This window comes from Carassius gibelio, chromosome B16 (assembly GCF_023724105.1).
Source record: "Carassius gibelio isolate Cgi1373 ecotype wild population from Czech Republic chromosome B16, carGib1.2-hapl.c, whole genome shotgun sequence".
NCBI lineage: Eukaryota > Metazoa > Chordata > Actinopteri > Cypriniformes > Cyprinidae > Carassius > Carassius gibelio.
This window is the reverse complement of record NC_068411.1, coordinates 11,622,995-11,648,815: the sequence shown is the minus strand read 5'-3', so window position 1 is coordinate 11,648,815 and position 25,821 is coordinate 11,622,995. Positions and strand designations below refer to the sequence as shown.

The 25,821-nt window shown below is 36.9% G+C and overlaps 2 protein-coding genes across 3 annotated transcripts in view; both read left to right on the top strand.

Moving 5' to 3' along the window:
• Positions 1-6,795, top strand: part of LOC127974468 (syndecan-2-B) — a 28,252-nt gene extending 21,457 nt beyond the window's left edge. The window contains exons 2-5 of the mRNA XM_052577777.1: positions 248-359; positions 2,424-2,605; positions 2,929-3,061; positions 4,987-6,795. Of these exons, the coding sequence (XP_052433737.1) occupies positions 248-359; positions 2,424-2,605; positions 2,929-3,061; positions 4,987-5,150 (591 nt within the window). The 3' untranslated portion in view covers positions 5,151-6,795. The remainder of the gene's footprint in view (positions 1-247; positions 360-2,423; positions 2,606-2,928; positions 3,062-4,986) is intronic.
• Positions 6,796-7,381: 586 nt separating this feature from the next.
• The window catches only part of LOC127974462 (carboxypeptidase Q), a 54,881-nt gene continuing 36,441 nt past the window's right edge, over positions 7,382-25,821 (top strand). Inside the window, exons 1-4 of one of the 2 annotated variants that reach the window (XM_052577767.1) lie at positions 7,382-7,712; positions 8,222-8,672; positions 8,745-8,952; positions 10,178-10,385. In XM_052577767.1, the coding sequence (XP_052433727.1) occupies positions 8,222-8,672; positions 8,745-8,952; positions 10,178-10,385 (867 nt within the window). In that variant the 5' untranslated portion in view covers positions 7,382-7,712. Of the gene's footprint in view, positions 7,742-8,221; positions 8,673-8,744; positions 8,953-10,177; positions 10,386-25,821 lie in introns of both variants that reach the window. The other variant, XM_052577766.1, reaches the window with a different exon arrangement.

Here is a 25,821-nt window from a genome sequence, read left to right as displayed (position 1 = left end):
CAGCCAGGATTTTCTTCAATGTTGTTTTGAAATGAAACAAAAAAAAGGTTTTGTTTGATATGTTAATGGTACTTAAGTGGTGTACATTTCTTTTTTTGAAACTGTGAAGATTTATTTGAGATCGTTTTGTATGCATAGGAATGGCTAAATAGTTTTCTTTGTAGAAAGTTCACTTGAATTTCAAACACTTTTCAAATGAAATTGGATGTTTTGGTTCTGAAAGTTCTGCTTGTGTTTACCTGTGTAGGTACTGGTTTCTGGTCAGTCCCCTGCCTCAACTGATGACATCTATTTGGATGACCAGCAGTCTGGTGACTACCCTTTAGATGATGATGACTTCACTTCTGGTTCAGGATCAGGTAAGGATTGTTTATGTCATTCCAGCTGATTCTAAAATTGCCCATTTTGGGACTATCACTATTCTGAGGCAGCCCAAAAACCCTGAGCCATGCCAGCCTAAGGCCTTGATTCTTCTCTTCGTCTACACTTTGAAGACAAAATGGTCTTAATGTAGGCTAGTGGTCTGCTTAGGACCCATCTGAAACCTAAAATGACAAATGGGACATCATAAATAAAAAAGACTCACTGGACGCTAGCATGTGGCCGTACACACTAAGTGTGCCATTTGTATCAGGGCCATAGAAACCCATGGAATGGCTGTTTTGGCTTGCTCTAGGAAGAAGCCATCTGTAGCCAATCCAATCAAAAACTTTGTAACTGCATAGAAATGACCTGGCAACCACCTAGAAAACCCTTGCACTCTGCCAGCACCTATATAATGGAAAAGTCTAGGCTAGTTAGAGTAGTAATGTTTATTCTATAATTATTAAAGACAGATGATGCTATTACTTGCTTTTGGACATTTTGGACATTTTCTCAGTCATCTTACTAGTGGAGCATTGAGTTATGGACTAGAAGTATCTCTTCACCTCATTACCTATTAAGTTATGGACTAGAAAAATATTTAATTAAGTATTTATAATCAACCCACAGAGCCAGTTTTGTTGCGTCTAAAGGTTGTGTAATGTTTTGGTAATATAAGGGCTGCTAGGTGGTTACTAGACAATGCTGCCCACCCTGTGAGCGGGCAGATGTTTCACCTGCAGTCAAACGCGGTCAGCCAAGACCACCATGGTCACTCAGCAGATGTGTGCTCCATACAGAAACTCTGCATTATTAATAAGTCATTTCTCTGCCTCTTACTGCGGTACCGCAGTGCCTTGTACCTGGCACAATTACAGTGCAAAATGGAGAGAATGGTTGAAATATTTATACATTTTATATATTTCGTCTGTCTCTCTTGGAAACACTTTAAGCACAATGGTGCTGATCGTGCACTCCCGTTCTCTATGGTTATATTTATACAGAACTCAAAGTCCAAGAAAGAGGGAAGTGTGGAACATTCAAACTAAAGCTCAGGCCATGGGGATGTCATTATAGTCCCATCAGACCATAACGTCCTAGACGTGCAAACCTCATATTTTCGAAAATGACTTACAAATGACTAGTTGCATAATCATTCTCGAGAGAACCCTGTATGATTAGGCTGGTTTTAGGTTTAGCAGACGTGTTGCTTGGGGGCCATTGAAACAGAATGTATTTTTCATTCAAAAAAGTGAGATGGAGGGTCTTGGAATGAAAATAACACAAGGTCTTGAGATGCTTTTTTAAACAGTTTTTAACATAATCGCTGTGTTTTTCGAATGTGCGAAATGCTGCAAAATATGCAAAGTACATTCAGAATGGTCAAACATGGCCATCTGGCACATTTCAAATCAGAACAGAGTAACACGAGAACACATTCTGTGTGAATAGACATTAACATAAAACCTGTTCTTGTGTTAAAAACATTCAGACGAAGCTAAAGATATGGCAAAACATATAGATAGGCCTGTAAGATATTTAACCAATATCAAACAAACAAGTGCTGACAAAAATAAGCATGGCCGCACACACAGTATTGCCAGTGACTTTGCTCTGCCAATGAAAATAGTTGCAAATTAAGCCATAGCAGAATCAACTGTTGTGCATCCCGAGCAATAGACAATAGTTTCATTTCTGAATAAAACGAATGAGTGAATTATTCAATGACTCTCATGAAAACAATCACTTATTGCCAAGTTCACACAGCACAATTTTCCAAGAAAATTTGCCTTTTTTCATAAATTAGTCAATGCTTTTGAACTGAAGGCTGTGTTATACTTCACTCTTAGACCCACTCTCGCAAGCTTCTAGTGTTATTTGGACTAAAACTACTTTAAACTTTAAAGGCAATTTTCTCAATATTACATTTTTTTGCACCCTCAGATTTCAGATTTTTAAATAGTTGTATTTCGACCAAATATTGTCCTATCATAACAAACCATACATCAATGAAAATCGTATTTATTCACCTCATTTCTGTGTTTCTCACGTCTCTTTAGGTTCAAGTGACACAGATAACTATGAAGACACTTCCACGGTAAATGTGAGGTTCCCAGAATTCAAAGCAGGGTCTACTCAGCATCCTGTCTACAGCAGCAGCCCCAGCTCAGAGTCCTCCATTTCCAAAGAGATGGACAAAATCAGCACAGACCCATGGATTGATGCAGACGTTGTACCAGAGGTGCGGTTGCTCGTCCATTTCACTCATACTGATTCTGACACTATCAAAGCTTTCGCTGACTCCCACATCTCCGAAAACCTGCACAGCCTGCAAAACTGGGACAACTTGTGATACTTTTGATATTGCCCCTTTTTGACGCTTACACTGACCTGCTGTCTCTCACAGTTTTACTGAGCATTACTGTTATGTTGGATCCTTCAATCTTGTTATTGAATCTCTTCACTTTTTTCCCGACACTATCTACAAGCTCAACTGTTTTTTTGTGTCAGCAATTTCGATGTTAAGCTGTCTTTCTCTCTCTGCCTCTCTCACTGTTTTTTTAGATCTCTGACAATCAGACAGAAAAGCCCCAGGTCACTGTTGAAGCCACCAGCTCACTGAGTGTTGTACAAGATGACAACATGCATCAGGAGCTTCACACAGAAAATCTCTTCAAGAGGACAGAAGTGCTGGCAGGTATGTTCAAAATGGACAACATACAAGAGTGTTTCTTTAATTAGGGGAACTTTTAAGTCCCCTGTTAAGATTTTAAAGGGGGGGAAAAAAATCCTTTAAAAACGTAATTATGGCAATTTTCACAGTTTTAATATCTTTTTTTTTTTTATTAGTAGTATTTTTTTTTTAGTATTTAAAGGGGGGGTGAAATGCTCGTTTTCATTCAATATCCTGTTAATCTTGAGTACCTATAGAATAGTACTGCATCCTTCATAACTCCAAAAAGTCTTTAGTTTTATTATATTCATAAGAGAAAGATAGTCTGTACCGATTTTTCCCGGAAAAACACGACCGGCTGGAGGCGTGACGTGTGGGCGGAGCTAAAGAATCACGAGCACGAGTAGGCTTTTTGCGTTGAGAGCATGTGGAAGCTGTGACATTACCGTGAGGGAAAAACCATCATCCAAAACAAACCATGGCTTACAGTCAGATTCAGCCGTTTATTTATGATCCAGAATCAGATCCCGAGGCTGAAACTGAATGAGAGCAGCAGCAGCAATGACTTGCTCCGAGCGGGGCTCGAACCCGGGTCTCCGGCATGGGAGGCGGACGCACTAACAAGGAGGCAGAGATATTTGAAGCAGTTTTACTCACCGCCTGCGGTTCCAACATACGATCGTGACCCTTTTTCGTTGGGATTGCATCATCCTTAAGAAATAAACGATACGCAAATCCGTCGTCAAACTGGGCCTTGTTTGTAAAACAAGCATCTTCGAAATGCAGGGAACAAACAAAAACACTTGCACAACTCCGTTGATGCTCTGTAAAAATAAACTCCATCGACTGGTCCCTTAATGCTGTTTTTTTTTTTGGTAATCTGTGCAGGGTTGTCTTGCCCTGGCAACCAAAACCACACTTCTTTTGTGACTTTTCGCGACGCTCTCGCTCTGATCAGTGAATCGCTCTGATCAGTGAAATGTGTGCTCAGCCTCGCTATACGGAGCGCGTGCTCTTCCGGCAGAAGTGCCCTTAGGACCCATATAAGGAAATTCCGCTCCATCTAACGTCACACAGAGCCATACTCGAAAAAAACTTTCCGAAACTTGTGACAAACCGGAAGGAGTATTTTGGGAACAAAAATACTCCTTCAAACATACAACTTAATTTTTTAAACTTTTTCCATGTTTAGCTTGGGAATCCAACTCTTTATCAGTGTAAAAAACTCAGTATGCATGAAATAGCATTTCACCCCCCTTTAAAAGTTAATTTGCTATAGGGTCTCTATTTAGGTCAGACCTTTTAATATATTTACGAATCAAGAAAATTTTACTTTGTACAATTTTCTTATACCTTAAAACAGTTAAGTTTTTGAATTAAGTATTTTACAATTTTTAACAAAAACAAATACGCCAAGCATTTTATAGAACATTGTTTTTTTTTTTGTTTTTTTACAAAATAAATTTACATTTGGATATGAAGGAAATGATAAATGACGAGGCACATGTTTCTGCAAAAGCAGCAGAGTGCCAGTTTAAAGACTAGAAATATAATTAACTGGAAATGTTGACATTTACATAATTAAAATTCATAAATATTGACCAATTTGGTAAATAATTGGTTTCTTTTTATTCATTTTTTAATGGACTGCTAGTTGACATATCCAGTTTGATCAAGCACCAAATAAAATCTTTATCCCAGTGCATAAAATAAAGATTTTTCTCAAAATGACCCATTATTTTTAATACATTTTTTAATCAGTTCTATAAGCTGACAAACCGTTGTTGTCTCTGTGTCAAATTTCTATGATATTTTAATTTGTTTCATACGCATCTGTAAGTTTTCATTGAAGCATTTGAATGTGATGTGTACCTGAATATGATTTTAGTTATTATTTTAAACCATATACATTTTTTTTTTTTGATATGGTGTCATTTTTCTTATTGCAGCGGTTATAGCCGGCGGAGTGATTGGCTTACTGTTTGCCATCTTCCTCATCCTCCTTCTGGTGTACCGCATGAGAAAGAAGGACGAGGGGAGCTACGACCTTGGAGAGCGCAAGCCTCCCAGCTCAGCCTATCAGAAGGCTCCGAGTAAAGAGTTCTACGCCTGAACGACCAATCATTGCCAACAGTAACATCGTTATAACAACCAACTCCTCTCCAAGAGTAATGGTGGATCGGTAGCACGTCGAGGGGAGGTTTTGTTTTTTTACGGGGAAACTTTACTTGTTTAAAAATGTAACAAAAAAGTAATTTTGCTTCACAAAGCCAACCGGGGCTTGTATTTTCTTTTTTTGGAATCAAAAACGTCAAAGATTGTCTCTCTATGGGTTTTGAAAACAGTTGTTGTCAGTGTATGAAGGTAAATCATTGCTCACAGGTTTTAGTGGACTACTTTTATTTTTAACAGTAGAGGTACATTTTATTAAAGAACAAGACAATTCCGGGATGTAAATCCTGGGTTATATCTGATACTTTTAATTTTCCACTGATTACATTTCAGTAACTTATCTCAGTTTGGATTTCATCAGTAACTTGATTTTCATCTCTTTGTTTTTGTAAAGGGTTTTTCTCCCTTGGCTTGTGCCATTCTGTTCTTCAGTCAAAATGAATGTTTGTACTTCCATCTGGCCGATATCATTCAAAGATCACAACATTTTTTCAGAATGTTTAAATGTATTTCATGTTTCTATTGTAGTTGGTACAGTGTTAAGTCCCTAAAAGTTCAAATTCTAGTTCGCCTGAAGCCAAGAACACATTGCTCTCTACTTGTACTACTTTATTCTCTCTCTTTTCAAGTGAACACTCATGAAGTGTAAAGAAATCAGCACCGCCATTCATAGCACTGCAGTAATTTACTTAAATTATTAAAATTACTTTGACCATTATGTAAATTTGCATTGCACATAAAAGCGCATCAAGGTCAAGAATGTTTTGTATTTCCACAGAACTATTTGATATCGTGCACTTACCCAATGCTTGGAAGGAAAAAAAAAGTTCATTAGAATAAGATATGGATTTTTTTTTTCACATGAATTCAGTCTTCATTATGAACAAGTGGAAGAGTCCAAGAATGAATCTTCCATGACAGGTTAACATCATTTACCCAATATAAGTCGTCAGTATTACTGATTTTACGCCCACTCTGTTCTCAATCAACACATTTTCAATGTTCACTGTTGACTGGAACCCTAATAAAGGCCATTTTTCTTTATTTCATTATATTATCCCTCATGCGGAAGCTGCTTTTGCAAAGATTTCTCCTATGTTTCTGACTCGAGCATATTCTGCTGAATGTCTCTGACCTTCCAAAGACTCAAACAGTGTTGTTAACAGTGATGGTGATTAATAACATGTATCACATCAGCTCAGTTTTTCTCTTCTTTTCATGTGCATTTCCGTCATTTCTTTTAAAGACCTGACCATTTAGAGTCAATGACGTCTCTGTATATGTTAATATACAATAATTTATAGAATATAATTATTTATATACTACATATTGTATGTAATATGTTAGAATAAAATAAAAAAAAATCTATGAAAATGTATATTCACAAATGTTTTAGAAGCCCCTTGAAGTGCCTACTGTTCTGAAACAGTTCTACAGGGATTTGAGGACATTTGTGCATCGGAATGATGTTAAAAGCTGGAACTGGAGAAATGTGATGAGTGGTAATGTCACAGAAACAGAAACAGTATTGTATTTCATAAAAAAAAAAAACACTACTGAATAAACATTTTCTCATGGTATTTTAATTAGCCTATGTTTCTTGTGCATTTACCTATGCACCTCTCTTTGGAGATTACTCTCTACTGTTCAATCACAAACTGCAGAAAATATATGCATAAATGTGTTTAGTTGCACAAGCCCCCGCCCTTCTAAATTAATATGTTATAGTCCTACAGATATAACAACTTATATAGGCTATCTATATACATGGTTACACTTTATTTTAAGGTGTCCTTTATACATTTTGGCTACCAAGCCTAATATTAATTAACTACATGTGCTATATGGTTAGGGTTAGGATTAGGTAACTTGCAAGTTACTTGTAATAATGCATAATTTACTGTTATTATAAATTATGTGTAACAAGGATACCTGTTTATATATATATATATATATATATATATATATATACACACACACACACACACACACACACACACACGTCAAATCACGTTAAATAACAAATTACATGAATTACTTCACTGATGTAAAAGTTTCACAAAAGGGTCGAGTAGTTCATACCATTATATATATATATATAATATATATATTATATATTATAGTTTAGTCACTAAACTATAATGTGACTAAACTTATAAAATAGTTTAGTCACATTAGGCTATTCAGCAAGAACAGTTTCAGTCTTATTTGATTTTTTTAATAATAATAATAATAATAATAATAATAAATATTCTAGAGATGCCTTGATCATCTTGGTTAACATATTTAGCATACACCCTGATCTATAAATGAACACAAAAAACGTTTATGTTTTAAATCGCTGTGTGTTTTTACAACTTAAGTCGTTAACCTTTTGCTTCATAAGAGCTGCAACGGTTCGTGAAACATCGTTGTGAAAGTCTCGTGTTGTATACTAAACGCGTTTTGTCTTGCTTGTCCCTGGGCGCTTTCCGTAGCCACATAATCGACCAATGTTTTCAAGGTATGTACAGTGTACTTTGAATCATGCCGGTAAATAATTTATAATTTTTAATACATTGCTGTTTACATTATGCATCAAAGTGTTTTAAAGATCGTTTCAAAAACCAAGAATAAGCCACTATGTATATATAACATATATTTTAAATAGCAAACAGTTTGTTGCATTTTTGGATTTCGTATAACCAGCTGAGCTTGAATGTAACTTACTGTATTATTATTAATACTGTATGTGCTAACATTAGCAAGTGATCAAATAAATGGCAATGGCTTACATGTTTGAGCTTCACTGTATACAATCTTTCATATTAAGAAAGACTAGAAAAAACAACCTTGAAAAAATGGAAAACAGTTCCAGGAAACAATTTATGACCAGTTAAACTGCATTACTACCATAACAGAAATCTGTGTGTGAATAGTGCATTTAATACTTCTCTATTTATAAATGGCAAAAATCACTTTTTTAAAATACAGAAATGTTTGACTTTTTTCCCCCTGTCATGTGCTTTTCAGATGACTGGCAATAAAAGCATGTGTCTAAACTCCATCAGTCAGGTGCTGCTGACTCTTCTTATACTTCACTGTCTACAGTGTCACTCCAGGCCTCACAGTTACGACAGCAAACCGCTTTCAGAAATATCCAAAGAGATCTTTAAGTACTCTGACATCGCTCAGCGAATCATAAACCTAGCAGTACATGGAAAGGCTCAGAACCGTTCCTATGAGAGGCTGGCTGAGTTCACTGACACTATTGGAAACAGAGTCAGTGGCTCTAAGAACCTAGACCTGGCCATTAAGTACATGTACAATGCCCTGACACAGGACAGACTGGAGAATGTGCATCTAGAGCAAGTGAAGATCCCTCACTGGGTGCGCGGGGAGGAGAGCGCGGTGATGCTTCTACCGAGAAACCACACTTTAGCCATACTTGGACTTGGTAGTAGTGTAGGTACTCCTCCAGGAGGTTAGTAGTCACCATTCATCTTTTAAAAACCTGCACCTGCAAACATCTAACCAGCTTATATTCTTCTGGCAGGTATAGAGGCAGAGGTAATGGTGGTGGAGTCTTTTGAAGAGCTCCAAAAGAGAGCAAGTGAGGCTAAAGGGAAAATTGTTGTGTATAACCAGCCGTTTGTGAGCTATGGGGAGACCGTGGCCTATCGGGCTTCAGGGGCGTCAGAGGCGGCTAAAGCTGGAGCTGTGGCTTCACTTATCCGTTCAGTAACTCCATTCTCCATCAACAGGTCAGAACCATCACACTGTTGAATTAAAATGACTGCTATTGTAAACTGAGATAAAACTGGCTACTAACCGAACTTTGAATAGAAAGTTGTCAACAAAAGAGGGACAAAAAAATACATTACTCCAGAGATAGTTTGTGTCTCAAAAAATAAAGAAAAAAGTAAATACAATTAAATGCAAAAAATTAAAATAAACACTACCTAAAAAAACATACATGCATACATAAAAAACACTGCCAGTTTAACATTTGAAATACGTTTTTTAACAAAGTGTCTTATGCTCACCAAAGTTCCATTTATTTAATCTAAAATACAGTAAAACAGTAATATTGTGAGTTTAAAATGCAGTTTTCTATTTGAATGGATTTTCAAATTTAAGTTATTCCTATGATGGCAAAGCTGAATCTTCAGCAGCCATTACTTCCAATCATCAGTGTCGCATGATCCTTCAGAAATCATTCTAATATTTGGTGCTTTCTTATTATTATCAATGTTTAAACCAGTTGTGCTGTTAATATGTTGTGTAAAATGTGATAAACTATCATTTAAAAGTTTGGGGTAAATAAGATGTATGTATAATGTGTATATAACAGTTAATGGGGACACATATTCACTATTAACTAAGAGTTTTCCCTCAATAAATTCCTAATTTGCTGCTTATTAATTGTTAGTAAGGTAGTCAGTTTAGGGATTAGTGATGTAGAATAAGGTCACATAGAATAAGGCATTAATATATGCCTGATTAGTACTAATAAATGGCTAATATGCTAGTAATATGCATGCTAATAAGCAACTAGTTAAGAGACCCTAAAATGAAGTGTTACCTAATTAATTAATACTTTTATCTAGTAGGATGCATTAAATTGATCCAAAGTGACAGTAAAGAAATGTATGGTGTAAAAAAAAATATATATGTCAAATAGATACTATTCTTTTAATAGTCTACCTTCTATTTATCAAAGAATTCTGACAAAAGAAATGTAACATAGCTTCCACTAAAATATTAAGCAGCAAAAACTGTTTTCAACATTGATAATAATAAGAACCAATATTATAAATATAGCCCCATTAATAATTGATGATACTTGCTGAAAATTCAGGTTTGCTATCAAAGGTTTAAATTGAATAAAAAAAAAGACGGTATTGACCAGTATTGTATATTGTAACAATATGTATTATATAAAAAGCATATTTCTGAGTTTTAACCCACTCATGGTGTTGTTTTCAGCCCCCACACTGGCTGGCAGTGGTATCAGCCTGGAGTGCCCCAGATTCCCACTGCCTGCATCACTGTCGAGGATGCCCAGATGATGGCCAGGATGGTCCGCAGAGGCCAGAGGATTGTGGTACGTCTGACTATGGGGGCCCAAACACTGCCAGATGTTGACTCCTACAACACTGTGGCTGAAATCACAGGCAGCAAGCATCCTGAACAGGTCGGTGAATTTAAATAAGCTATGTTGTACTGGTCTGACAAAAGACTCCTAATGATAATACCCTTGCTAGTATTACAAAGATTTTACAACTGGATGTTGAGTCTTGTAAATACAGTAAAGCTTGTTTTCCTTCAAGACTAATTGTCATCAAAAATCAACATGAAATCACATTTTAAGCCCATTTTACTTCTATAATAAGATGCAATTCAGCGTGAAATGTGATATTCAGTGAGGAAAAAATGTAGGACTTGAATTTATCCAGTGGGAAATTATTGGCTTCACACCAGTTTGCCTATTGGGAAATTACTGGCTTCTCACCATGCTTTTAAAGACCTGTAATGATAATGCCCTTACAGTTATTACTAACGCCTTACAACTGGCTGTTGACTTATGCACTCTTGTAAGCCCTATATACTTGTACAGCTCGTTTTCCTTCAAGACCTTCAAGATTTTCAGCCCATTTTACGTCCACTTTAAAATGCATTTCAGGGTAAAATGTGATATCCATTGAGGAAAAAACGTAGGAGTTGAATTTATCCATTGGAAGAGTATTGGCTTATTCCAAGCCAGGTTTTAAAAACAGTGCCTAAATAGCTGCTTGACTATTTGTTAAAGGGGGGGTGAAATGCTCGTTTTCACTAAATATCCTGTTAATCTTGAGTACATATAGAGTAGTACTGCATCCTTCATAAATCCAAAAAGTCTTTAGTTTAATTATATTCATAAGAGAAAGATAGTAAGTACCGATTTTTCCCGGAAAAACACGACCGGCTGGAGGCGTGACGTGTGGGTGGAGCTAAAGAATCACGAGCGCGAGTAAGCTTTTGTGTTGAGAGCATGTGGAAGCTGTGACATTACCGTGAGGGAAAACCCATCATCCAAAACAAACCACGGCTAACAGTCAGATTCAGACGTTTATTTATGATCCAGAATCAGATCCAGAGGCTGAAACTGAATGAGAGCAGCAGCAGCAACGACTCGCTCCGAGCGGGGCTCGAACCCGGGTCTCCGATGGGAGGCTGACGCACTAACAAGGAGGCAGAGATATTTGAAGCAGTTTTTCTCACCGCCTGCGGTTCCAACACACGATCGTGACCCTTTTTCCTTGGGATTGCATCATCCTTAAGAAATAAACGATACGCAAATCCGTCGTCAAACTGGACCTTGTGAACAAGCATCTTCGAAATGCAGGGAACAAACAAAACACTTGCACAACTCCGTTGATGCTCTGTAAAAATAAACTCCATCCACTGGTCCCTTAATGCTGTTTTTTTTTGGTAATCTGTGCAGGGTTGTCTTGCCCTGGCAACCAAAAACACACTTCTTTTGTGACTTTTCGCGACGCTCTCGCTCTGATCAGTGAATCGCTCTGATCAGTGAAATGTCTGTGCTGCTCAGCCTCGCTGTACGGGAGCGCGCGCTCTTCCAGCAGAAGTGCGTCAGGACCCATATAAGGAAATTCCGCTCCATCTAACGTCACACAGAGCCATACTCGAAAAAAACTTTCCGAAACTTGTGACAAACCGGAAGGAGTATTTTGGGAACAAAAATACTCCTCCAAATGTACAACTTAATTTTTGAAACTTTGTCCATGTTTAGCATGGGAATCCAGCTCTTTAACAGTGTAAAAAACTCAGTATGCATGAAATAGCATTTCACCCCCCCTTTAACATTGGCCAATTGCCTGCATGGCCTAGATGATGTCAGCCAAAAACTAAAATTGCTTTACAAGCGGAGCAAGTTATTTAGTTTGTAGAGAGATAATGAAGACACATTTTTTTTTTACTTATTATTTATTAATTTATTTTGGAATAATGTGCACTAATGAATAACATGCAGTAAGACTAGGATGTATTTAGTAAGTAAATAGGCTTCATTTTGATCTGATTCATTTGCCATGAATTAATTTGCAGTGAAATTGTTTTCAAGGTGCACATCAATAAGAATTCCATAGGAATCCAACCAATGACCTTGGTGTTATTATATTTGTGGTGGGAAAACATCAATTAACATCAAGTTACATCAAAACATCTCATCAAGTAATAATTGCGAGAATATTCTATATTGCTAGTGAAATTCTCACATAAATATTGGCTATTTCACTACACGTGTACACGTACTGAATGAATCAGTTCTTGGTCCTAGGGTAATCAATATGAGTTTTTTTTAAAATAAGCAACCTTGAGTTATCTGCAAAAAACATGGACAAACCGTATAAAAACACTACCAGACTGGACCATAAGATTTTTTATGTTTTTTTTATGTTTTCATGTGTTACATTATGTTTTAATGTTTTCAAATATTTTACATAGTTTTAATACTATGAGAATAAAGTCGGAATACTATGAGAATGTGGCGAGTGGGGCGGGGCCGAGAGGCGTGGGAACGAGGAGTGAGGCCGGGTGTAGTGATTGAAGATGAGCTGCACCTGCGCCCCACCGCCGGTATCGAGTCCCACATAGGAGATGGAAGGATATAAAACTGGAGCGACGACCGTGAAGGACGAGAGAGGACCAGGCCTGGGACATTATTTTATGTTTGCTTTTTATTTTGTGCGCACCAGTCGTCCGCGAGGGGCTGGTGCGCTGTTTTGTGTTTTTTTTTAATATTAAAGTGATTTTGATTGTGCGCCGGTTCCGCCTCCTTCTTCCCGATGATTAAAAAGGTCGTATCGTTACAGTGGTGCCGAAGCCCGGGAGAAGGAGGGACACGCTGCTGAAGATCCCTCGCCGCTGTGGTGAATCCGCGGTGCCCTCGAGCAGGCGAGGTATGTGCCGCCAGGGACGCTCGAGGCGGTGGGCTGGAGCGAGTTGCCGGGGATGGGCGAGCTCGCTGCCGGCCGCCCACGATATGGAGGGGCGGCTGCCGTCCGTGAGGGAGCGGAGGAGTCGGCGCCGTTCGCCAGGGGGCCGGAGCCTACTGCCTCCGCGATGGAATCCGGAGGGGCAGGGAACGGGGGACTCCTGCCGCTGCCCAAAACCGGAGGAGCCGTCGCCGTCCATCGGGCGGCGGAGGAGTGTCGCGCCGTCCGCCGAGGGCCATCCAGTGCCACCGCCGGGCACCGCGGAGGAGATCACCCAGCTGGTGGAGGGCCGAGCAGCAATGCGTCTGGGAAACAGAATTTATTTTTTTATTTTTTTCTCTCTCCCCTCTCTCGTCTCTGTCGCTCCTCCTTCCATCTCCTTTTCTCTCGCCTCGTCTGTCCTACCCCCAGGTTCCCGCAGGTCCCCGTGAGCGCCCCCCCCCCCCCCCAGAGGGAGGGGGGGGGGAGTAGAGCGCAGTCTCGAGGGTACCCCCCGGCCTGCGAGGGGCGATGGGGGTATGTGGCGAGTGGGGCGGGGCCGAGAGGCGTGGGAACGAGGAATGAGGCCAGGTGTAGTGATTGAAGATGAGCTGCACCCGGCCTCACTCCTCGTTCCCACACCTCTCGGCCCCGCCCCACTCGCCACAGAGAATAAAGTCGAAATACTATGAGAATAAAGTCAAAATACTATGAGAATAAAGTCGAAATGTTTCTAGAATAAAGTAGAAATACTACGAGAATAAAGTTGAAATGTTTCAAGAATAAAGTCGAAATACTATGAGAATAAAGTTGAAATGTTTCGAGAATAAAGTCGAAATACTACGAGAATAAAGTCGAAATGTTTTGAGAATAAAGTCAAAATACTATTACAATAAAGTCGAAATTTTTCGAGAATAAAGTCGAAATGTTTCGAGAATAAAGTCAAAATACTATGAGAATAAAGTAGAAATGTTTCGAGAATAAAGTCAAAATACTACGAGAATAAAGTCGAAATGTTTCGAGAATAAAGTCAAAATACTATGCGAATAAAATCTAAATGTTTTGAGAATAAACTCTAAATTTTCAAGAGTGAAGTTGAAATGTTCTGAGAATAAAGTCAAAAAGTTTTGAGAATAAAGATGAAATGTTTCAAGAATTTAAAATTTATAAATTAAATTTATAAAATTTTGAGAGTATATGCAAATGGGACCAGGAGAAGTTGCCAGGTCACTGGAATTTTGCATCCGAGCATGGGATCCTACTGGGATGATGACCAGTCAATTTTAAGGACTTGTGGAAACATCTTAATATCGAGAATATGGTATTAATGACAGACTGAACAGGAACAACTTAACATCAGCTCACACCGTAGCTCTCTTATTTAACCCTTTTTAATACTACAAATATATATGCGATTATTAGCAGAAATCATACCATGTGTCATACTCGAAGGGACAGTATGCTTGGAAATAATATTTTGTGTCTTTGATTGCATTCATTATTTGTAGTGCGCCAGCACTAATAGCAATAAGCTTTGTGCTTTTGGTACTTTTAATATAAAACAAAGTCTCAGCTTCCAAAATCAGTTTTATAGCTAAATGCAAACTAGCCTATGTGTCTTACAATAATGTGTTTTTCAAGCACTTTAATGTGGCGTGACAGATCGCTGTATTCATGTAAATCAATTCATTAAATTAAACTGTTTTCTTTGTGAAATTCCACCACCTACTCCACAAGAATGTTTGTGGCGTCCAGCCTTTCATTCCTCACATGTATTCAATTATAAACTACAATAAAACATTCTAAAGGTCGAAGTGAGCTCCAGCTCCTTAACATAAGTTATATTATTGTCTTTTCTGAGGTGTAACATTAAGTGTCTATTCACAAGCTGTTTTATTCATGGTATAATACAGTAATAGACATAATATTTAACGTTTTCCATTAATTATTTCTAGCATGCCAGCCACCCAGTAATGGCATTCATTTTGTGCTTTTTTGCTTTTAATATAACCAGCTCAGCTTTCAAGTTCTGTCAATTTTATCATGAACTACAACTTTTAAATGTGTTTTTCCTCTTTATTACAAATTTATAGCAAAATAGAAAAGTTAAGGAACATCGGAAAAAACAACAACTACAGTAACTTAATTTAATGAAACAAATACTGTCCACTGTAATTGGAAAGATGACTGATTCAGATGCTAAATAAACTGAAGCAAATACAATGATCTGCCACGTCACGCCACATTAAAGAGCATGAAAAACAACATTATTGTAATAGACATAGACTATTGTTTGTATTCACTATAAAACTAACTATAAAAAAGTATCTCCCGGTGCTCCCAGTCCGGGCTATTTACATGCGCAATAGACTAGAATATACTCTCAAAACAAACTATTAAATACAATATAAATATTAATATATAAATATTAAATATTAAATATTAATTAAATATAACTTTAACCTTGTAGCCTACTGATTAATTATTGTAATTTCGACTTTATTCTCATAATATTTAGATTTTATTCCCATAATTTATACTTTATTCTCGAAATATTTAGACTTGACTCTCTTAACATTTCAACATTATTCTCGTAATTTTAACTTTATTCTCAAAATATTTTGACTTTATTCTTATTGAATTTCAACTTTATTCTCATAATTTCAACTTTATTATCGAAATATTTTGATTTTATTCTCATAGTATTTAGACTTTATTCTCATTTTATTCTCATGATTTTTATTTAATTCTTAAAATATTTGATTTTAACTTTTTTTTTACATTTAAAAAAAAAACTTTTTTAACGAAAGCAGTTATTTTAAATAATACAAATATTTCACAATATTACTGCTTTTGCTGTATTCTGGATCAAATAAATGCAGGTTTGGTGAGCAGAAGAGAATTCTTTAAAAAACTAAACTTTTGACTGGTAGTGTACTGTATATAGGATTTTTCACACAGTGTTTCCTTTCGTCAAACTCAGCAAACACTTCTTAGCTCTCACCTGAGATCACACACAGCAAGATCTCCAAGCAATGCCATATGTGTCATTCACCAGAAAAAATAAATAAATAAATAAAAACCTAGACCCAGTAAACACCTCTCTCATTAGCTAGTGTGTGTCTGCATAGGAACTCATTTTCATATATTGTATAAAATCCAACCTCAACATGTTTAATGCCACCCAAAATTTATATATTTTTTTAACTTATTTCAGTTATTCCTAGGACGAATAAACTAGGAGCTATTACTAGGTGTAATAAAATGTAAAAAAAAAAAAAAAAAAAAAAGAAATTGTACAAAAGTTATTGATTATTCGTGATTTTTGTGAAAATGTTTGTCCACACATTTTTACGCACAGGAGGACCCACTTCACCCAGGGTGAAAAGCCTGCAGTTTATCAAATAACTGAATTATTATGTTTTCAGGAAGTATTCTAAGTGGCCATTCACACGCATATGCGATCACACTGAAAATTCAAGATGTTAGCAGTTTTTAAATGTGTCATGTGCCTGACACTGCAAAAGACAAGTATATGCTTCAGTCAAACATAAAGTGCATGCTTACATAGGAAATAATGAAACAGTAGTTGTTTGCAAAAAATATGTTCTGTGTGCAAACTACCCTAAGAATTCTTCAGAATTTTTGTTGTAGGGTTGACCGTACAGAGTCAGACTGAGATGAATGTGATTGTCTCAATTCTCCATTTGCTCGCTTCCAGAACCTAGAGAACTGCCTCAGGTATTACAGCTGCCCTCCTCGCATAAAGGCCATAAAGGAATCATAATTATGCTGCTTCCTGAGATACCTTGTCTTGGCCAGATTCTAGCTTAACACCAAGTTCCGTAACAAAATGCATCCAATATGGCGGCCAAAGTGAGAGAAATCCCAATTATAGATGTATTTCTTTCAGTACCAAAAATGATCGGTAAAAATAGTTCATGAAGCTGCTGCCTAATCAGTCATTTGGGAGGTTCCACCTCGGTTAGGATGCTGTCTTGGTTGACAGAAGCAGCTCTATAGGTTTCGGAAGAGAACTAATCTGTGTGGTGTCCTCTGACAAGCCATGCACTGGTCCTTCAGACATTTGTTTGCATTGCTGCTCTGCAGGACAACAGGGAGCCAATTACAGAGATCTGCTTCTTCTTAATGCTTGTGTTTATGGAAAGGAATCTGTTAGTCAGGAGTCAGAGGAATAAGGTATCTACAGCCTTAGCCCCAATTATAGACAGTATAGAGGATTTCTCAGCTGCCCAACTGACACTGTAGCCCCTTTGACTGATCATCATGCATCTGTCCAGCATCCACTGCCAGCTTATATCTAATTAGAGACTTGTCAGGGAAAGTTTTCTACTCCTATTAGTGTGCTGCCCTCTCTGTCAGTTCCACAGCCATGCGTTATATTTTCAGCGCTCTTCCCTGTTAATGTCTTCTGTGGGAGGTGGTGAAAGATTCAGTGTGATTAAATGTGAAGGGAAAAAGAACCATTCTGCAGTCTTAAATTTTAATAGAAGCGTTCAGCTCGAGTGCTCTGTTATCCCTCTCACTCGGATGCATGACCGCAGTCACGTAAGAGACAGAGAGAATGAAGAAATTTGAGGAACTGAAGCCTCAGACAGAAACTGGTGTTGAATTGTTTTCTAGACGTTCAGTTTTCAGGGGAATCTCCCAAAGCTGGACATGTCCGCGTCATATTTCACCCTGAAATCTAATCTGAAAAAAGAAAATGATCAATTATGTTTTAGTTAAGGAAAATAAAACCCTTTTTGGTGATATTTTCATGGCAGTGTTAATATATATTATTTCTATTTATATGGTCACCAAGTCTGCATTCATTTCAAATCAAAGACATATAAAAAAAAGAGAAATAATGTGAAATATTAACTGTTCACCATTTTAATACATTTTAAACCATATTTTCCCACTTTGCAGAGCCCCAGTCTCAACCTGTCCTCCAACCAATACGCTTGTATAGGTCGTTTGTCCAAGTCCCTGAAATACGACCCATCAGAGCGTATACTACAATTGCGCTCCTATAGGCAAAAGGTCGTTTTCATATTAATGTTTTGTACTCTTATATTTGCCCTCTGGTTTGCGTTTCGTGTAGCTCAGTTAGTAGATTATTGCGTTATACCTTGATATGTCATCATGCTATCGTGGGTTCGATCCCAGGAATGGACGTGCACGAAAATGTATATGCTCAATAAATCATAATTTAGCATGATTTCTGTGAGGGTTAGGTTTAGGGGTGGGGTTAGGTGTGGTCATTCGAACGAATAAGCCACCTACAGTAGTAAAATATGAAGGAAATACTGTGAGATCGGTGTAAAACGCCCACACATTGAATTTAAATAAACGTGCGTTTTGATTGGTAATGACGTTATACGTCAATTCATGACGACAGACGCAACGCGATACTGTCATTATTTTTAGGCCCGCTAGAGGGCGCTTAACTTTAAAACGTAAATATAGGTCGTAATAAGGTGCTTGCACAAACGACCTATATGGTCGTTTTTTGTTGGAGGACAGGCTCCCCAGTCTTCAGTTACATGATTTAAGAAATCATTCTGATATGCTGATTTGATGCTCAAGAACCCTTTCTTATTATTAACACAGTTGAAAATGGTTGTGTTACTTAATGTAGTATGGAAACTGTGATAAAATATTTATTTTCTGCAGTTCTTTTATGAACAGAAACAGAAAGAACAGCATTCATTTGAATCAGAGATCATTTTAATGTCATTTTTGATCAATTTAATGCATTTGTGCTGAATAAAAGCATCAATTTATCATTGTAATCCAAACTTGGATTGAATGGTAGGGTATATATATACCCTATATATATATATATATATATATATATATATATATATATATTTGTAAAACAGTTACAGTAATGATCAGTTAATGAGAATCACCATCGAGGGATGAAATGTGATATTTCTGTGATTCATTCAAAGAAATGAGAAGGAGATGTTCTATACTTTCCATTCACATCCACAGCTCGTCAGAAAGCTGGATTTGTTCCTCTTTCGTGCGCTGAAGTCGACCATGATCTCAGCAGGACGGAATGCTGCAGGATTGCTGACTAAACAGAATTCGAGTGCCTCATTTGGTTTTCTCATTTAAATAATAACCGACTATGAGGAAACAGGTCTGTAACTAAATGGTGAAGTGGATCTTGTAAGCTTCCTCACTTGGCCAAATTTAGTGATTACGTGTAAAAGAAGATGAAGTTAGAAAGCACTTCGTATTGAGCAAGAACCATCCTTTATTTCTCATTTCCTTGTAGGAGTCTTCTTTTTCTCCCTAGTGTTGCAATACTTGCTTGAGGTTACTTTTGGGGAAATTGTCAATGTCAGTCATTGTTTTCAACTCTTCTGAACTGGCATTGGATTTGCATTGGTGTTCTAATAATCAGTCATTAGCGATAATGGTCTTGGTGACTAGAGATTTATGCTTGTCTATCAGGTCATGGCAGTGAAAGGCAAGACTGAGGTGATGTCTTTTGACAAGCGTACAGCTCAAGCGCAATCGCTATGCATCATATAACCTTTCAGTTGGCCTTTTGCTTAAGAATTTCCTCCTTTTGTTAAAACCAGAAGCAGCATAAAGCCAGTCCATTTATGCAGAATTGACATATAATGGCAGGAAATTCAGTGTAAGCACACTGCTGGTCATAAATGTGCTGTCAGTAGTGATTTTCTTTTCAATTGTTTATTCAGGAGAATAATGTTATGACTTCATGATAGACATTTTTCAAATTTCAAAAATGAAAAATAAAAAAAGTGTCTAAATGTGCAATCTATAATACTTGAATACTGTTTGTGTGACCACAACAAAAAGACCTTTTATAAAACACCTTTAAGTTCACTGTCTACACTACTGTTCAGACGTTAGGGCTCAGTAAGATGTTTTTCAGAGGATTTTTTGATCACTAGAATGTTCAAAAGAACAGCTTTTATTTGAATCTGTTGAATCATTTCTGATCAATTGAATGCATCCTTACCGAATAAAAGAATTGCTGGTCACACTTTATTTTAAGGTCCAATTCTCACTATTAACTAACCATTAACTATGACTTTTGCCTTAATTAACTCCTAATTTGCTGATTATTAATAGTTTATAAGGTAGTTGTTAAGTTTAGGTTATTGGGTAGGATTATGGATGTCATGCATTATATGTACTTTATAAGCACTAATAAACAGCCAATATGTTAATAATAGGCATGCTAATAAGCAACTAGTTATTAGTGAGAATTGTAACCTATACTAAAGTGTTACCGGATTGCTATTATAAATATTATTATTTAAATCATGCTTATCTAAAAATATGCTGCATTATGAAACTAAAATAGCATTTCTTATTGACTTGCTACACCAGCTGATTTACATAGAAGTAAATAAGAAATGCTATTTTAGTTTCATAATGTTACATATTTTTAGGTGAAGCAGGTTATTTAATGAGAAAAACATGGAGCTGTGGATTGGTTTTATCCAAAAGGCATTGAAGGGAGGGTACTAGAAAAGTAGGAGGGCTTTGTGAAGACAGTCGACAAGGTATTTGCCCTTGAAGCACAATGGCAAAAAAGGCCTAAGCTGTATGTCTTTCTGATATCAAGTAATGGATTTCTTACTTTCTTATCTTAATGAGAGCAAAACAGAGATTATTGTGTTTGGGCCTTCAGGAAGCTCTGATTGTGATTTAGGAGATTTGGAGATTTAGAAGGTTACTGTTAAACCTTCTGAGAAAAACTTGGGAATTATTTTCGATTCTGTACTTAAATTTGATAAACATATAAATACTGTAGTTAAAATCCTTTTTTTTCCAATTAAGATTGTTATTAGCTATTTAAGACTACAATTTTTATTTATTTTTTTATTTTTTTGTCTTTTGCAGAGTTCGAGCGATACATTTGTTTGATCTCATCTTGACTGTTGCAAGTATCTTCATATTGGAATAAGTCAATCTAATATCAGTTGTTTTCAAATGGGTCAAAACGCTGCAAGACTTCTGACTGGCATCCGGAAATTTGATCATATCTCCCCTATATGATATCCTTTTCACTGGCCACAGGTCCATTACAAAATTGATTTTAAAATTTTACTTTTTAAAGCTCTAACCGGATCGGCACATAACCATCTGTCTGACCTTTTGAATCCGCATCTGTTAGACTTCTGATTTCTGGTCCAAAGACTCCTCAAGATGCTCCCTGGTTTCCTTTAGATTATTATTTCAGTCTCAATCTAAATTCAAATCAAAGTCTTTTTACCCAGGCTTATAAGGAGGTTGAATCACTATTTTTGAATCACTGAGTTTTGATTTCTCCTCCTCTCATTGTGTTGGTTTATATATACAGTTTTGTTCAAAATAATAGCAGTACAATGTGACTAACCAGAATAATCAAGGTTTTTCGTATATTTTTTTATTGCTACGTGGCAAACAAGTTACCAGTAGGTTCAGTAGATTCTCAGAAAACAAATGAGACCCAGCATTCATGATATGCACGCTCTTAAGGCTGTGCAATTGGGCAATTAGTTGAATTAGTTGAAAGGGGTGTGTTCAAAAAAATAGCAGTGTGGCATTCAATCACTGAGGTCATCAATTTTGTGAAGAAACAGGTGTGAATCAGGTGGCCCCTATTTAAGGATGAAGCCAACACTTGTTGAACATGCATTTGAAAGCTGAGGAAAATGGGTCGTTCAAGACATTGTTCAGAAGAACAGTGTACTTTGATTAAAAAGTTGATTAGAGAGGGGAAAACCTATAAAGAGGTGCAAAAAATGATAGGCTGTTCAGCTAAAATGATCTCCAATGCCTTAAAATGGAGAGCAAAACCAGAGAGACGTGGAAGAAAACGGAAGACAACCATCAAAATGGATAGAAGAATAACCAGAATGGCAAAGGCTCAGCCAATGATCACCTCCAGGATGATCAAAGACAGTCTGGAGTTACCTGTAAGTACTGTGACAGTTAGAAGACGTCTGTGTGAAGCTAATCTATTTTCAAGAATCCCCCGCAAAGTCCCTCTGTTAAAAAAAAGGCATGTGCAGAAGAGGTTACAATTTGCCAAAGAACACATCAACTGGCCTAAAGAGAAATGGAGGAACATTTTGTGGACTGATGAGAGTAAAATTGTTCTTTTTGGGTCCAAGGGCCACAGGCAGTTTGTGAGACGACCCCCAAACTCTGAATTCAAGCCACAGTACACAGTGAAGACAGTGAAGCATGGAGGTGCAAGCATCATGATATGGGCATGTTTCTCCTACTATGGTGTTGGGCCTATTTATCGCATACCAGTGATCATGGATCAGTTTGCATATGTTAAAATACTTGAAGAGGTCATGTTGCCCTATGCTGAAGAGGACATGCCCTTGAAATGGTTGTTTCAACAAGACAATGACCCAAAACACACTAGTAAACGGGCAAAGTCTTGGTTCCAAACCAACAAAATTAATGTTATGGAGTGGCCAGCCCAATCTCCAGACCTTAATCCAATTGAGAACTTGTGGGGTGATATCAAAAATGCTGTTTCTGAAGCAAAACCAAGAAATGTGAATGAATTGTGGAATGTTGTTAAAGAATCATGGAGTGGAATAACAGCTGAGAGGTGCCACAAGTTGGTTGACTCCATGCCACACAGATGTCAAGCAGTTTTAAAAAACTGTGGTCATACAACTAAATATTAGTTTAGTGATTCACAGGATTGCTAAATCCCAGAAAAAAAAATGTTTGTACAAAATTGTTTTGAGTTTGTACAGTCAAAGGTAGACACTGCTATTTTTTTGAACACACCCCTTTCAACTAATTGCCCAATTGCACAGCCTTAAGAGCGTGCATATCATGAATGCTGGGTCTTGTTTGTTTTCTGACAATCTACTGAACCTACTGGTAACTTGTTTGCCACGTAGCAATAAAAAATATACTAAAAACCTTGATTATTCTGGTTAGTCACATTGTACTGCTATTATTTTGAACAATACTGTAAATGCACACAGTCACACTTTTTATGTTTTTGATGTCTATTTTAGTACGGTTTGTACAGCATTGTTGTTTTTATTGTGCTTTATAAATACAATTTGATTTGATTTAATCTAGTCTCAACATTTTAGAAATGACACATTCTGTCTTTTAAGTAAGCTTGTTCTAGGTTTCCTCCGACCTGTATACTCTGTTTATGGTGACTGTTAGTGTGTGTAGGTGGTTTTAGCTTCCTGTCTGTCACAGAGCTGGTGTGTTTTCGCTCAGCCTGTTGAGTTTTGATTTCCACCATCTGCAGAAACGGAGACCTCTGATGACGTTGATTAGGGCTCCTGAGTGTGTGTGTGTGTATGTGTGTGTTTGACAGAGAGAGAAGGCTGAGAGCTGCAAGTGATGGTTTTGGTGTTTGTGTGTGTGTGTGTGGGTCGCCGTGATTGAAGGCAGCCATAACGATAGCATGACAGCTTGTGTGTCCACATGTCTGCCTAATGCCATGACTGCAGGGGATGTTTTTTTTTTTACTTGGTATTAAAAAAGCTCTCCCACACACATTTTCTTGCTGCCCTCACTATGAGCAGCTTGTACTCACTGATTTCTCATTTAAAAAATCAATTGCTAAAAGAGAAACATCTGACTTTATACACATATCACATTGTGCCCTTTAACAAGACACTTAGGGGATAAGTGTGTTGTACGTCATATTGGACAAGACATAATTGACAGCTAACCAAGAATGAATGAGTTCCCCACTAAAGAGCTTCTCTGGTTATAGGTTAACAGCATGTGGGACTCATGGAAGGCATGTATACTTACTGTTCATTTAAATGAAGAAAAACAAACCATGAACTCTACGCATTACACTTTGGAACATGAGTCAAAGACATTTTTTTTTTGTCCAAATCTATTAATTTGAATTAGCTAATATTACATTTATTTAATTCTATTACATTTTTATTCATTTAATTAATTGTAGTTTTATTCATGTACTTTTCCTTTTATTAAATAATTATTTGTTTTGATTTATTTATTTAATTTGGGTGGGGTGGGGTGTTGGAGGGGTTAAAGTAAAAATTGTCAGGGTGGTGCAACTGTTTGTCAAAGTGTACATATGTTGCAACATTGGTCATATGCTACTGTAATGCTGGAAAAACATCTTATATCATAGACCCCTGCAGATTCTCATGACTGGGTGTAAAGTTCAGTAAAATGTCAGATCATTTGATTTTTTTACGCCAACACAAGATTAGTTTTAATTTGTAAAATGTCATCTGGCGCAATTAATTATTAATGTAGGTGTTAATAAAAAATATTTAACAACTTTATGAAGATAATAATTAATATGTAGACTCACTTGTTTTTATATTTTAAGTAAAATATATATTTTCCTTTTTCTTAATAGTTACACCACATGACACTGACCCACATAAATACCTGAAAAGTTTGAAGAATTTTATCTGCATTTTTATAGCTTGTGTGAGTCTCTGTGTGTGTTTGTGTACCGGTATTTAATATGCAATAGGGACATTATGTCCCCGCAAGGATAGTGATACTAGTAAATTTTGACCTTGTGGGGACAGTTCTTGTCCCCATGGGGAAACCAGCTTTTAAACCATACAGAATGAAGTATCTTGAAAATGTAAAAATGTAGAAAGTTTTATGTGAGGGGTAGATTTAGGGTTGGGTTAGGGTAATGGGACAGAACAGTGGTTCCCAAAGTGTGGTACACGTTAGAGGTCTGCACGGGCTTTAAATTGGCTTTAAATTGGCTGACCCGACCCGAGTCCAGTATTAATACTCAAACTCAGATAAAATAAACTAAGGTTAAAACACAATACTTTTTTCATTGAATCTTAATTTGAGTAAAGTTTTTTTTTTTTTTTTTTACTTTTAAGTACAGTACTGTTTTTATTAAAATTTTAGGCACAACACATTTAAATTTAATTTAATTTGTTTTTTAATTACCTGTTCGTAAGCACAGTGCAGTGTTAATTTTCAAACTGTGTATTTACAATGTTAAAGTGGCTGACACCAATAAATATTCTTGTTAGGAATAAAACTGCCTTATTTTTTGAACTGTGCAGAGCTGTTGCTGAATAGTTAGGCCTACTACGCTACTGTTTTTTAATGTTGGTCATTATGGTGGTACTTGGAGAGCCAAATAGTTTCTGAGGTGGTACTTGGTATAAAAAGTCTGAGAACCACTGGGATAAAAAATACATTTTGTTTGGCATAAAAACCATTATGCCTATGGAATATCAGCATAATTATAGGAAATACCAGCCTGTGTGTGTGTGCACACAAGTGGTTAGTCTTTTCACCTGCCAGTAAATAAAACATCCTGTTGACTTTGACATTAAAGAAGACATCTGTGTGGACCGAGCAACTTACTTTGGTCAATAAGCAACACCTTTACAAATTCCCTAACCACCTCATAGCAGTGCCTTGACAGCCACCCACAACTCTCCAATGTCACGCTTTTACTTAGAAAAGCACTGCTCAGTTTTTTTTTTTTTTTTCAAAATAATTTCAAAGTCAAATTCAACATACAGCGCAGCGCTTTTACAAAACAAATGTCTTTTCTCTTTGTGTAAGTTTTGGTAAATGGAATATTGGTGATTCTGTTCACCTGTCTCTATGCCACCACTGCTGTCACTGAATTGTACATTCTAAATG